This window comes from Telopea speciosissima, chromosome 3 (assembly GCF_018873765.1).
Source record: "Telopea speciosissima isolate NSW1024214 ecotype Mountain lineage chromosome 3, Tspe_v1, whole genome shotgun sequence".
Taxonomy (NCBI): Eukaryota; Viridiplantae; Streptophyta; class Magnoliopsida; order Proteales; family Proteaceae; genus Telopea; species Telopea speciosissima.
Window position 1 is genome coordinate 656,009 of NC_057918.1, and position 14,999 is coordinate 671,007.

Below are 14,999 nucleotides of genomic sequence, written 5' to 3' on the forward strand. Positions count from 1 at the left end.
ACCTACACCTAATGTTCCATAATAAACTATAGCATCCAACATGCATATATAGTCCAAGCCCATTATAAACTCCAAGATATATCATCTAATATCACTCAAAATACATTACAATTTTATTTCATACACCATTAAATCCTGTTAAACAATGTGACTTGGCTATGGTGTTATTCATTTTTGTCAATACAACCAACACACTCCCGAAATGATGCATGTTAAAAAGGAAAAGGATCTTATCCCGCCATGGCGGGAGCTGCACCTGTGCAGCACCACTAAACGACAAGAAAAATAGGGGTAAGGTAGTCATTTCACAGGTGGATCCCACCTCGACCCCACATGTGAAATGACCACCTCCCCCCTGTATTCAAGGTGGGTTTTGGTGCTGCACAGTGCAGCTCCCGCCACAACTGCACAAGATCCAAGTCCTATTGAAAACCCTTCAACAGATGCTTTAGTTTCTAGCTCAATTTTGGGGTCCGTGCATTGAACATTAGTTAAAGGAGATAACATGAGAAATGTAGCCCATCGAATGTTGATTAAAGAATCATATCGATCGAAATTCAATAAAGAGAGAAATGGTCAATTAAATAAAGCATTGTTCTACAAGTCTTAAGGTCTTCAAAAATGCCAACAAAAATAAAAATATATTTTAAACGTATTTAAAATGGAAATGCTCGTTGTTTGCTTTTTTCGTATAATTAGGAAATAAAAGATAAAACACATTTAAAATGGTAAAAAATGAATATCGGTTTTACTAACTATGGTCTGAACACAAAAATATCTTGGTAATGGTTTGGACTGGTGACTAATCAATTTTCAAACCAAAATTAAATCAGTTACCCCATCCCTCCCATGTTATCCTCTTGCTAATTATAGACTCTAGGGTGTTCTATTTTTGTCACTTCTTTTCAAACCACTTTCGATTGAAACTTAGACATAGGAGCTGACGCCGGGGTCCTCTATTGTCGAATTGCTCCTACTACCATGTGCACCTCAGACGCAATGAGATAGCAAAAAAACCGCCGTACCCCTACCCGAGCACCTTACCTGAGGGAGGTGTTTGGAGCACACGACAGGATTGACAACTTGAAAGTAGAGGATCCGGATTATAGGAGCTGTAGATCTTAAGCTCTAATTGTCAGAAAAATTTCAACCCCATACAACTTCCCATGTGTCAGAAGTAATTACATAGAGTATAGACCATAATGGATGGGACATCAAAACGGTTCCCTTTACACTAATATGCACTACTAAATGACAAATGGATGCAATTCCAAAGGAGTAGGCGTGGCAAATATTGCATCTTTCCCTTGTATTTCCTTTTCACAGATGTAGAATTGTTAACAGATTTGTGCCTTTTTTTTATCACTCCCCAGTCCCAATCCGAATTAAAATCCTCTGCAGTGCAGCATATGGCGGTGCAATGACGAGCCTGAGAGCTAAAACATGAAAGAAACTTCATCCAACAGTGCAAGCTCAATGCAAGACAGTTTTTTTTTTCTTCAACCATTTCTCCCGAACGCTAGACCTACCTGTAATTGAATATTACCAGAGATATATATAGATCTATAATGTACTTGAAACACCAGTTGCACCAACACGGGTCTACCAGTAGGTCCAGCAAGCACCATACGAGTTTAACTAATTGACAGGAAACTAACCAAAAAGTTTCTATCTTCAAACGCATAACACACTCGTTTGAAGTTGTTTGAAGTTTGAAGAGTACCTGCGATCCAAAATGTAGAATACCAACCAAAACAAGCAAACTTTGTCATTGCAGAAAAGCAGCAGCTGCCAATTGCCACTAATAAAACTAGCTTCTTACTTGCTTCTAATTTGAACATTCATCAAAAAGCACATCCTTGATGTGTAACTGTGATATTTCAGGTACGAATCCCACGAAGTGAAACCATCAAAAACTCAAACCACAAGTCGGGATCAAATAGAAGATACTTCATATCGTCACCAAAATACTGCTCACACAGGCAAATTTTCTTTTTTCCTGGTGTCCCTGAATAAAAAAGGCTAACATGTAGAGTTCCTGAAGCACAAAACCACAACTCACCCACCCGGGGGGGGAAAACATGGGGGTGTGGTTTACTAGCATTAAAGCTATGAAAAGTCACAAAATGCAAGATCCATTAAGAAATGCCAATTCATCTTCCATGGCAAGGAAAATTGAAAGGGAACGGATGTGTGAATCACTCATTTATTGATGATGAAGCTATTTATCATCTACTTGTCTTTTCTTCAGCCCCCCAACCCTATCTTTTTCGCTGATTGAAGTTTGAGATGAGTCCACAGCCCTAGCACAGTCATCAACATCCTCATGGGAAGAGGGTTTAGCCACATACATCTCTGATGAGTACTTTTTTATCTTCAAGGATATGAGGATACTTGATAAAATCCCAAGTAAAGGAAAAAGGTATGACAAGAACTGAGATTTCTGTGAGCTGGTTGCAGAAGCTACAGCAGCACCAGCAAGGCTGCCGATGGATGTATTCTGTAAAATCATGGGCAAGGATCCAATAACTGTAGGGAGGAGGAAATCAATGAGAAATCCAACTCTTGTAGCAGCTAATGCGTAATTTATGACATAGGAGGGAATGGGCGAGAAGCGAGCAAGAAGGACAAATCTCCATCCATCTCGTTCAACACCCCTAGATACGAGGTGAAAATATTTGCTTCGTTGCACCCAGTCCATTGCTGAGCTTGAACGCCTGAAAACAAGTCTAAGAAAATCCATGCAGAACACCAGAGTCAAAAAAAAAATCCGGTTTTGGCAGGCATCAAGTAGAAGCATATGAGAATACCCAAAAAAAAAAAAGAAAACAGAAACAGATGCATATGAAAGACAGCAGCACTGGCTCCAGTATAACATAGGTTGTAAATGGAGAAAGCTAAAGAAACACTTGTAACTGAACCTAGGCAGCCAATTGAACACAAATGAGTCTGACAGTTTCATAGCATAGCATCAAGCATAGACTTGCAGAAACTCTTGAGAAGACATTTCTCCACCAAGAACTTTATGAAAACAAAAGCCATATTAAACTAGCTTATTCTCAACAGAAGAATATGATAAAGGCACATCAAGACTGATACGAGTTCCACAGAAACAAAGCAAACAAGAGAGAGAGAGCACTTCAGAAAACTACTGAATTTATAAAGAAACATCAATTCATAGCTGAACTCATGCATTAAGGTCCAAGATATCATCAAGGAGGCAAGGACTTCCTAACTTCAAAGATGCCCAAAATAGAACAGTAAAAGAATCACAGACCACGTCCAATATATCAATGAAAACCTCAGCAAAGAATCTCCAATGCTTCCTTAAGAGCTGCTCCAGCAGCCTTCGTAATTTTCACCCCAAAAGCTATTTAAGATTGTACCTCGGCAACGTTCTTCAAGCTGTATCCTTTACCAAATAATGGCTAGGCTCAGATTAATTTTGTCAACATATAAATCACTGACAGGATAGCTGGTGCTAAATTTAACAATTTCCGTCAGAACTAAAGTGAAACCAATGTCGCGTAACTAGGGCCGTAAGACCAAACAAAGGCAGGATCTGCAAAGGTTTTGGGATTTTAAATTTGGAGGTTGGAGGAAAGCGGGGATAATGGAGGGGTTTAAATTTGTCCAACTGGAAGCATAGGCCATTGAAACCAGACTCTCAAGACCGAGTAAAGTCTATGAGACTGTAGATGTGTTCTAGGGATGGGAAAATACATGTGTGAAACGAAGCCTGGTTATGCAACTATGATATAACTGCCAATGTGTAACAAATCCGATGGCCAAAACCAACCACCTTCTCCTCCCTCACCCAAAAAAAAAATGAGCTGTCTCTGCCCTAATCCCTTTGAGGATTCCTCTCCTTGCTCCTGCTGCAGTCTTCCACCATCAACACCGCTTTTCCCAAATTCCAATCCAAAGCAACAGCAGCAACTGCCTGAAGCTCGAATGCATGATGATCCTTCGGATTACTAGCTCAGTGCAATCCCTGGCAGGGCCATTTACAGATGGATGGACATACATCATTGAACTCTCAGAGAAAACAAACAGAAGAAACCCACTTCCACATCTACATCTTCTGCATAAGCATCTCCATCCTCATTGTTGGCTTCTCCTGTTGGGGTCGGGGCTAAGAATACAGCAGAGTCAGCGGTTGGCCCATACCATGGACTCTCATGAGAACATGATCCAGCTCTTCCACACCTTGATGGCCCCAGGCACACCATTCAACAGGATAATCTGAAAGTTGCAGAGGCACTTGCCAAACAGATTGGGTTGCCTGCTGTGAGACAGTGATCAAAGATTAGCAATCAGAAATGGAGAAGATGGAGAAGACGATCTCTCAGGGGCCATCAGATAAACTAGCTGATGGGGGATATTGGTCATTGAATCAGCAGCATCATTATATTGTTACAAACACTGTCACAACAAGGTTTGTTACATGTATCAGCTAGGGTTCTCACAAAGTGGATGCTCAGAAATTTAGAGTGAGGGGAGGGGACAAAGATAATGATAGAGAAGAGGAGAGGAAATGATTCTACAGGAGTCAAAGTACTATATCTTTAAGTAGGACACTTAAAGGACCTTAAAAAGGAAATAAAAATTTTAACAAGATCTGGATGGAGTAATGGAGCCAGAGCCAATCAATTATACTTTTGGTTTGTTTTGGCTTCACTTGGATTATGTTTTGTGCAGCTCATCTGAAACATCAGCAAGAGTTGATGCAAGTACCACTTTGTTTAGCAATTTCATTTGTAGGTCCAGTGCAAGAAATTTCCATCGCACTCTGCACTTGGTTTTCAGCTTCAACTTTTTTGTTAGTAAGCAAATTAGAAGCCTTCTTCAATCCAGCCCTCCACTTGGCAATTCTACTACACTTGTGAATGGCTCCCATTTTATGCACCTCATTGTCTACATTACTCCAGAATTTTCCAAGAGAAATCATCAAGCTGGGCCATTGTGTTTTCAATTTGATAAGGAAAACTCTCCATTAAGAAGTACTTTTGAAATCCATAAAGTGTATATTGCCCATATTTGTGTGGCATTTCCATCTCTCATGATTCTTATCCAGTTTTATGATCCAACTTTCAAATTGATAACTGAAATACAAGTCCCATGGTCGGAACGGGTGGCAATTTTTTTCCCCTGATCAGTTAAGCCTCCAAAATGAGGGACCTAAGCTGCATAATCGGACTTTGAGTTGCACCCCCCATCCAAGCCCGATATAAATGGATCAACCTCAGATCGGGGTCTCTTGAGTCTTGACTCGAAATTTAACACCCCACAGAAAAAGAAAGAAGAAAGAGAGACGCAATAAAGAAAGCAAGTAATTGCAACACTCTACTCCCAACCGAACGGGATCCTCAATGGTCTTAACCCTCTCTCGGAATGAAATATTACCCAACGGAGGACAACCACAACCAGAAGAAGCAGATATGTCCAGAAACAAAAATTTTCCATCCCGTAACCCACACCCAATTTATCAAGTCACAAGGACCACGACAACAGAAGGAACTGATATCTTTCACAAAAAGTATACAAGTGCATTTGGAATTTATTATAAATAAAAAATGGGAATTCAGATGAAAACCAAAAAGCAAAATAGAAGTCGGAGAGGAGATGTCACCTGCCCATCCAGAAGGACAAAGAAGCACCAAGGACCTTAGCAGAGAAGACGCAGAGAACAGCAGGGAAGAAACCGAAAAGCAGAGAAGCACCGGCTTCGAAGAAAACAGCGTAGGGCAAGCAGAGAGCAAGTGTTACAGTGTGAGCCAGAACGTAAAGAGGAATAGCCCAAAATCCCAATCGTTCCGACAAATCACGGAAGAATTGCAGAGCTGCGTCCTTATCCCATCCATACTGCTGGCTCAACGATCTCAAAATACCCAATGTCGCGACAATAACAGCAACGATCGATAATCGCCCCACCCTCCCCATCCTCTCTTCAAGTTTTAGCCCACCACCTATGACCTACCAGACCAACAGGATTTTACCATTTTAACTCATCGTACATACGGGGTTATTGTCTTCGGAGAACTACAGTAGTGTCACAGGGCAGGAGATCCCCGAGGACCCCAACGCGGTCGCTGTGGCCTGTGAGGAAGAATCCATGGTTTTAAAAAAAAAATTAATTAGGAATCGGATCGGTCGAATTGGCCGTAGCGGAATTGGCAAAGACCGATCCGGACGATTCACATCGATTCCTATCAGTTTTTGGCCAATTCTGATCAATTTCGGCTGATTCCAACCAAAACGGCCGATTCAATTACTCTAGTAAAATAGAACAGCGAATATATAATAGTCACAGGGGTGTTTGGGTCATTTCACAAGCCCCCATTGAATTTATTTTTTTTGGTAAGCGCCCCCCCCCTCTTTTTTTTTTTTTTTTTTAATACCGTTAATAATAGGTATGGTTTCTGTTTTTTTAATATGATTCGTGATTTGTAGAAATTCAGTTCTGGGATTTTTTGGCTCCTTGCAGTTTTATAATTCGATATGGATATCTGCAAAGTGTTATGCTATTTCATATTAGTAAATGTCTTCCTAATCTGTTAGGAAATTAGTTTTGAAAATGCATTAATTTCTTAAGATATTTCATTGTTAAAATGGATTCAGAATGTAATGTTTTGTCCCTTCTTTCGGGGTTTTTTTTCTTCGTTGATGAGTGAGAGTGTGCTGCTCTTTGGGTTGGGATAAGACGGGTTATGTTCTCCCTTGTATTTTTTTCTTCATATTTTTAATTAATAAAATCATAGGGTCCAACCCGGGTCCCAGATAATATCCGGGTTAAAAAAAAAATAAAAATGAAGTAGCTTGTTGAAATTCATTGTAATATACAGATTTAAAAAAAAAAAAAAAACACAAAACAGTAGCTTGATAAAATTCATTGTTTAGTTTACTTATATATATTCTCTCTTCCATAAAAGAAGTAGCTTGTGTACTAAACCATACTTCTAACCAGTTTTCTAAAAGAGAAGTGTGTAAACTCATTAGCAACTTTCTCCTTGGTTTGCAGAATATTGTGAAATGAGGAAAGGATTGCTTCCTCAACTGCAATGGATGTTTGTCATTACAAAAGCTTTATTTTTATTTTTCAAAAACTATTTCGCTTCCTTTTACTTGTAATTAGATGGAGCCAGAATACATGGTCTAAATATACATCCAATAAAGTTTGTTAAGTTAAAATTGTTCTTTCCTAAGATCACTCGAGGGTTCTGGGGTTCCCTATTTACCATTCCCCACTAGATGATACAAGAGGAAGTCTCATGGCTCAGTCATGTTCAACAAAAGACAATGACTGCACCCGGTGATCTAGTTTCAGTAGACAGTATTAAATAGACAATAGGAAAGGCAGTTAGGGTGTGGGGAAAAAAATAAAATAGTAAAAAGGGGAGTGGAGTTAACCATTTAATGGAGGATATGAGCAAGAGTGTTTAGGCTTTGCTGACTTAATGTTTGGATTGAGCCGAAGTATACTTCAAGCAAGGTAGACCCCATGAGGCTATGTAGATGTATCATTCTATGTTCCAGTGCAGAAGATCTCATTCTACAAAAACTTTAATTGGTGTCCAGAACAAAGCACAAAGCTTGATGTTACAAGACCAGCATCATTCAATATGATTAATTTCTGGCAACATTGAGATTTTAGAAGGTTGGAACCCTAAAACGAGTTTTAATCCACACAACCTTATGAATGCAGCAGATAATGTCAGATGTAAACTATCAACATCATAGACCTATACCTACCCTAAATTCCTCAAACAAGTATATAGAATAATATAAAGCATGGTAAAACCCACAAGAAACATGAATTTACTTCACATAAATAGATGAACCTCAGAGAACAAAAAACTTCTTTAGCTTATTAAAATATATCTGCAACTGCTACAAAGTTCTCAACAATTATTGCCATAAAGACATCCATGAGGAGAGAAAAAATGACAGCTAAAACTGAAAAAATCCGCAATGTCGTCTTTGAAGTTTGTATCTTAAAGGTCATTTTGCTTCGCTCTCTTCATTTTTCAGACCGTAGCGACGATTGAACTTAGCAACCTGGCCTAAACTTTGGGCCATATGGCGCCTGGCCCTGAAATGGTAGACTTTACCAACGTTGTGAATTCTGGTCATCATGACATGCATTAACCTCCCACTCTGGGTTACATATGACATCCACTGCATTTGAGGATGCAATCCTTTCCTCATTTCGCAATACTCTGCAATCCAGTGAGAAGGTTACTAATGAGTTCACACACTTCTCTTCCAGAAAACTGGTTACCTAAAGTATGCTTTAGTGCACATTTAAAAAAAAAAAAAAAAAGAACACAATGATAAAATAAAGTATATCAATTTATCGAAGAGGGAAATACATATAAAAAAACTAAACAACGAAATTTCAACAAGCTACTTCTGCTTCTGATACATTTTAACAAAGAAATATCTTAAGAAATTAATGCATTTTCAAAACTAATTTCCTGACAGATTAGGAAGCCATTCACTAATATGAAATAGCATAACAATTTACAGATATCCATAGTGAATTATAAAACTGCAAGGAGCCAGAAGACCCAGAACTGAATTTCTACCAATCATGAATCATATTCAAATAACAGAAAAAATAAAAAAATGCCAGCTCTCAGATGCAGAGAAACCATACCTATTAATGGTAAAAAAACAATTAAAGGAGGGGGGGGATCTAGCCCTGAGAAGCATATGACCATATTTCGAAAGAGTGACCAGTTTTTGCATCAATTATGATATCAAAGAAAGGGGTTCCTGTTCTCTGCTTTTTCTATCATGGAAACATGATATCAGAGAAAGGGGTTCCTGTTAAAACCCCAAGTATTAATAGAAAACATAAACTTCTTTTCTCTCTGCTCAATTCAGAGTTCAGAGAGACTTTAGAGGAAGTGCCACGAAGAATGGGGTCTCTGTCTGCTAGGGAACTTGAAAGCTTGGGTCACAGGTTCAGAGAGAAAGCGCAGACACAAAGAAGGGATGAACCGAATAAACGTTTTCCCTTTTCAATTTTGGATTAATCTGTTTGTAACCAGACTTATTTACCAACTACTTGAGATAAGGTTTTTTCTGTAATCTCCCCTTAAATCCCCTTCTTCTCCCTCTCCAACTCCCCCGCTCTTCGGTTGAACAAAGATGTTGGTTCCCATATATTCATTGTTTGCATCATGGAGCTAGTTGTTTTCTTTGTTTCTCTATTGGTGTTGTGGTCATACGCCTGATCTCAGACTCAAGAAAGACCTCCTCCTCTTAGCAGATCTGTGTAGAATCGATAAATTCTAATTCAGTAAAGTGGGCAATCTACAAAAGGGTTTGATTTCTTCTATTTGTGACAAATTTCTCTGAGATGAGGCAACCCCAACTATTGTTTCTTGTCATGGTTTACTAAAGCAAGTCCATCTTCCATTTGTGACATATTTCTCTAAGAACAAAATTTGAAGCTTTGAATGTACTTTATCTTCGATCTCTCTGTATGACTATACTCAATTGTATACCCTCAATTTGTTGACATGGAAGATTATAGAGCTAATTGAATTGGACATTATTTTATCTTCGATCTCTCTGTATGACTATACTCAATTGTATTATACCTTCAATTTATGGAGATGGAAGATCTTAAAGCTAATTCAAATGGACATTATAGAGTATAAGGGAATTGGGCTGCTGGGTCAAATTACAGCAACAATCTCTGAATGTGTTCTGCCAAACTCCACTTGGCTGCGGCTGCCGATGATGCGCTACAGCATTGCTTTCACTAGCTGTTTGATCTGGCACTTTGTCTCCTATAAAAAGGAAACTGTATGACAACCAATGCTTCCCTAGCACCCGTTCCAAGGGCAAAATTTTGTTTGGTGCATGGGGATCTCACTGTCCCTTCTCTTCTTTTCTCCTCTTAATTTTTTTTCCTCAGAGAATGGGCATAGTCCATAGTTCGTACCGTGGGCTCAAACACAGCGAAGGATGCAACAAGGAAAGGAGAGGTTGAGGAACTCGTACATGAGATATGTTCCACAACATTTGCGGTTAACAGCTTCTCTAATTTGCAATTAGCTGATTAAGTTCCATTAGTCGTGATGAGAGGTATTCGCTGTAAGCCCACACATGAATCCCTTGCTTCCCTTTACAGAAGAGAGGAGAATACGGACGGAAGGAGTGAGTGACGATGGCTGAAATTTCATTATTAGCCCTCATATTATATTTCCAACTCCATTATATGAGGGGTTAAAAAATTCGGTTACAAGAAGACGCACGGCTGCAAATGGGCCGGGCTTTTTAAAACCCCAACCCAACCCTGAATCCTCCTATCTTAGCCCAGGCCTGCCCTGACCCTGACTCGGGGCCTAAAAACCTCAACCCTGACCCTGACCCTGACGCTGACGGGCTCAGCCAGCCCAACCCCACCCTGATTGGGCTAGACCAGGCCGGGCTGGCCCTGACCCTGGCTATTTTGCATACCATGAATGCATTGTGGAAATCACATTTAGCGCATTCTTTCAGGTGCTCTAAACCAAAGACAGACAAACATAGAAAGAGACAGTATTTAGCTTATATTAGCTGGCTGTCCCCATTTGGTCAGTTGTTGCATTAGAAGCAAGTTTGGTCAAATATGCAGATGAGTAGGACTCAGCTGATTCAGTCCATTTTTCCATATCCAATTTTAGGACAAGGAAAACAGTCCATGAACAAGTATTCAACAAAAGAACAATTGCAATTACCTGGTCATCAAACCAACAACCTCGTAGCACCAAGCAGTGACTAAAGCAAGAAAGATTTTTAGTGGTGTCAAGTACTTAATTCTGTTTTCCTCTTTTAATGGATCTTCAAAGTCAAAAGTTAATCTAGACAATGGCATTGTGAGATTGAGGTCTTCCAGTAAGACTTTGATCCATTCCATAAGATAAAAAAGATAAAAGTTGGAAATGGCATGCTCCAGGAACTTCGCAAAACATTACAGTAACTTTGGTTCTATATATATCACTAATGCAAAGATTAAAAAAAAATCACTTTCAAAATCCCATTCAAAACCAGTTTAATCTGATGACAGGAATTGATTCCAAAGATAATGTAAGACTGCAAGAGAAGTTGACATTAATTAAAATCTAATTCAAACCTGATGAATTGGCAGACCTATGAGTGGAAACCAATATAGATTTGAAGTATAAAAAATTGAATTTAGGAGTGTAATCCAAAACAAAACAAAAAAAATTGTTAATCATTGAAAACCCTTATATCTCAAGTAGATCTCTTATTTCCAAGAAGGGAACTGAGATTGTCAACATTGATGGTACATCTCATATTTCAATTAAAAGGAGCTGGGGAGAAAATCCCTGCAAAAATTAAATTAGAAAAAAAATTCTTCAAAAACTTGACCACGGGTATAATTCTCTTGAAATCTGGTGGGAACTTTAATCGAACCATTAATTAAACCCCTTAATGATTTAAAGTTTTTCTCTTGTATCACATATTAGTTTCTTCACAACAATGGGTGATGATGAGGTCTACAAGTAGTTAATATCAGTGCACATCAGGAATAAACTCCACACATCCCACTCAGACCATAAACAAATCACATAGACAAATCAAGCCTACAAGTACCATCAGAGTCGAGAGACAGAGAAACGCTCTGAAACCAGGGCTCAGATATAGTGTGAGAAGGTGAAAAGGAGAGCGACAGAGAGAGAACCGTACCTGAGTTGAGTGGTAAAGAAGTGGTAATCGCTCCCTTGCTCTTTTGCGCCTTTAGATCCGCTAGTGTTGCAGGTGTCGCCTTTTTTTCGTTCGATAAATCACAAACCGAGAAGTACCATCAGAGTCGAGTCGAGAGACAGAGAAACACTCTGAAACCAGGGCGTCTGTCCAGCGTAAGAGGGTGAAAAGGAAAGCGAGAGAGAGATAGAGAACCATACCTGAATTTGAGGGGTGACGAAGCAGCAGTAGCTCCCTTGGTCTATTGCGCCCTTACATCTGTGAGTGTTGCAGGTGTCGCCTTCGTTCGTTGGAGCTGAAGTTGGGTTATGCGAAGGACCTAATCATGGGCTTTGAGTAGCAAGGTATAGATAAGGAGAGGATTGGGGCTTTGAGGAGGAAGGTATAGAGGACGGGGTTGGGCCGGGCTTTTTAAAACTCCAATCCAATCCTCAATACTCCTAGCTCAGCCAGGCCCGCCTTGACCCTGCCTAAAAACCTGAATTCTGACCCTGAACCTGACAGGCTCAGCCCAGCCCAAGCCTGCCCTTATTGGGCAGGGCCGGGTTGGCCTGACCCTGTTTTGCCATCCAGGGATGTGCTGACCTTGACCCTGATCCTGGCCTTAATCCTAACTATATTGGAACCATATAGTCATAATATTCTTGAAACCACAACAACCACACATTGTTTGATAGCAAAAACTTTCAAGTGATAAACAAAATCTTTGGTTTTGTCTTTCTCTTCAATGGAATCAAACTCATGAGGTGGATTTTGCAATCCTAAATGTTAGTATATGTACTGGTAAACTTGTGTAGTGAAACACTACAAAGAACCTAAGGATATTCCTGGCTCCAAGGAGGCAAGGATTAGGAAATACATATTGGAGCTCTCCTGGAAAATTTTCAACTATTTTGGTTTGTCCTTAGATTGTTATCCTATTGAAGAAAGTAATTTTATAAATACACTTGGATGGGATGTCAAAGAACAATCTTGGTTAATAGAGATTGGTTCCTTTCTTAGAATTATGTTGTCATAATTCTGTCATTGGTATTATCTTCCGTAGTGTGACCATGCTGCAACATTGGATATCGTTATGTATGAGTGTTGAACAGAAAAGAAGAGTAGGACATAGATGGATAGACCATTTTATTTAGTCATTGTGTGAGTAAAGAGATTGTTGATTACCTCTCCCCATATAAACAAATAAAAAGATGTCATTTTATATAATCAGGGTCAAAATTAGGGTCGGCCTCATGGTCAAAGTCAGGGTTAAAGCCAGGGTCGGGCTGGGCCAAGCTTGAGGCATCAATCCTGGCCCAACCCGACCCTGACCCAAGGCTAGAAATTTCTGTCCTTGACAAGCCCTCATGGCCATAAATCTATAGTCCAAGCCTTGTTTAGGCTTAGAGCGGGCCAGGGCGGGTTCGGGCTGACAGGGCCAAACTTGCACCCTAGTATAGATGTGGAGAGGTTGGGACTTGGGGGTGTTCTATTGGGATCGAAGGAATTAGGGTAGGGTTTCACTCTGTTTTCAGGGTCAAAATTAGGGTCGGACTGGGCCGGGCTAAGCCTGAGGCCTCAACCTTGACCTGATCCCCACTCAAGACCATGATTTTTTGGCCTTGACCGGCCCTTTGGGGCAAAAATCTTTAGTCTAAGCCCTGTTCGAGCTCAAGGCAGGTTCGGGCCAGCAGGGCCAAACTTGCACCCCCTAGGTCACACACACACCCTCATATATATATATATATATATATTCATTTCGGTTTAGGTTCTAACCTCTGGTTCCTATGTTAGGTCCAGAAATAACCAAGTCCCACCAAGGTTTTGTTACTCAATTCCAAGTTGTAATCATATTCTATTCGACTCGATTCTGTTCTGGTTATTCGGTCTGAATCCGGTTTCAATTTGACACCCTTACTTTTGAGCGGGAGAAGGGAAACTTCCCCCCTACATAAACCCCCACTACAAATCTACAATTACTAAAATCCAAAAAACCTTAACAAACAACACCTCCCCCACACCCCAAAAAAAGAATGCCTCCTACTTTCAAAAGTTTTCATTCCATAAACATTACCGCGTCTTTTAAAGAAAAAAAAATATTGCATCTATTTTATAGTGAGAATGCCATATTTAGATTTTTTTTTTTTTTGGTGAAAGAAGTTTTATTGATCAAAGCGCAAAGAGCTCATGGAAACCTGGTTACAAAGATGGATGGTCCATGAAGTAGTCGCTCACTCAAGCGACATGGCTTTCCGAGCTAGGCTCACAACAGTCTAATTGAACCACCTAGGAATATAATTGAAAGAGCACTCAAGGAAAAAAGAGTGGGAATTGAATAAAAATGGCATACCTAGTGCACGAGGCTCCCGCCATTGTGGGGTCTTTGGAGGTTCATAATGTACACAGCCTTACCCCTACTTTTCATAGAGAAACTGTTTCCAAATTCAAACCCATGATCACTGAGTCAGTTGATCACAATGGAGAAACTTTACCATTGCACCAAGGCCCACTGGATATATAATATTAGTACTTATTTAGTATAACGCTAACCGGTTGTGTATCTATTGCACCAGCACAGCCGCACGGGGCCAATGAGAGTGCACACATAAACATTGATTTGGATGAGGTTTTTGATTTCACTGGGGGCTGAGCAGTCTTTTCGCACACTCGTGTGTTTGAGCGCAGGAACCACACGACTGGTTAGCATCCTTTTTCCTATATATATTTATGATATAAATTTAAAGAAGAAGAGATAAATAGTGAAAATGAACCATTCTCAATTTTTACCAAAAATAAATAAAATAAAAATAGTTATTCTTAATTAATTTGTGGAATGAATGACAACCACACCCCTCATCCAACCCCACATGTCCTCATTTGCTCACTCTATGCTGGTGCAGAAATCGCATAGGAGAAAGGAAGTATTTTGTGTCCAGGATTGTGGGACTTTGGCCTACACTAGCACTCTCATGTGTCTTTCTCTATTCTCCTCAAAACAAGGGGTCAAAAGTGTCTTTTCATACGGGGAGGAGAGAGAGAGAGAGAGAGAGAGAGAGAGAGACTTCTGGGAATGTTGGTGTAGGCCACTCTCGGACAAAGTTATCTTTCCCAAAAAATAAAAAAAAGTTATGGATTCATTATTGTATCGCAATTGATATAGTAGGATTAAATCCTCTGCAATTCCTTCATCTTCCGGTACCTTGCAATTTAGGACTGAGAGCTTGACATGTGGAAGAAGATTCATCCAACGATGCGAGCTCGGTTGGCCCATTTTTTTATTTGTATTTGTA

The 14,999-nt window shown here is 39.8% G+C and overlaps 1 protein-coding gene across 1 annotated transcript; it reads right to left on the minus strand.

Moving 5' to 3' along the window:
- Positions 1-2,209: 2,209 nt before the first annotated feature.
- On the minus strand, positions 2,210-5,996 carry LOC122657043. Its single transcript, XM_043851793.1, has 2 exons — positions 5,633-5,996; positions 2,210-2,729 (listed from the first exon to the last, which is right to left on the minus strand). Exons 1-2 carry the CDS (start codon positions 5,941-5,943, stop codon positions 2,222-2,224), a joined length of 819 nt encoding a protein of 272 aa, XP_043707728.1. The 5' UTR covers positions 5,944-5,996; the 3' UTR covers positions 2,210-2,221.
- Between the last annotated feature and the right edge of the window lie 9,003 nt (positions 5,997-14,999).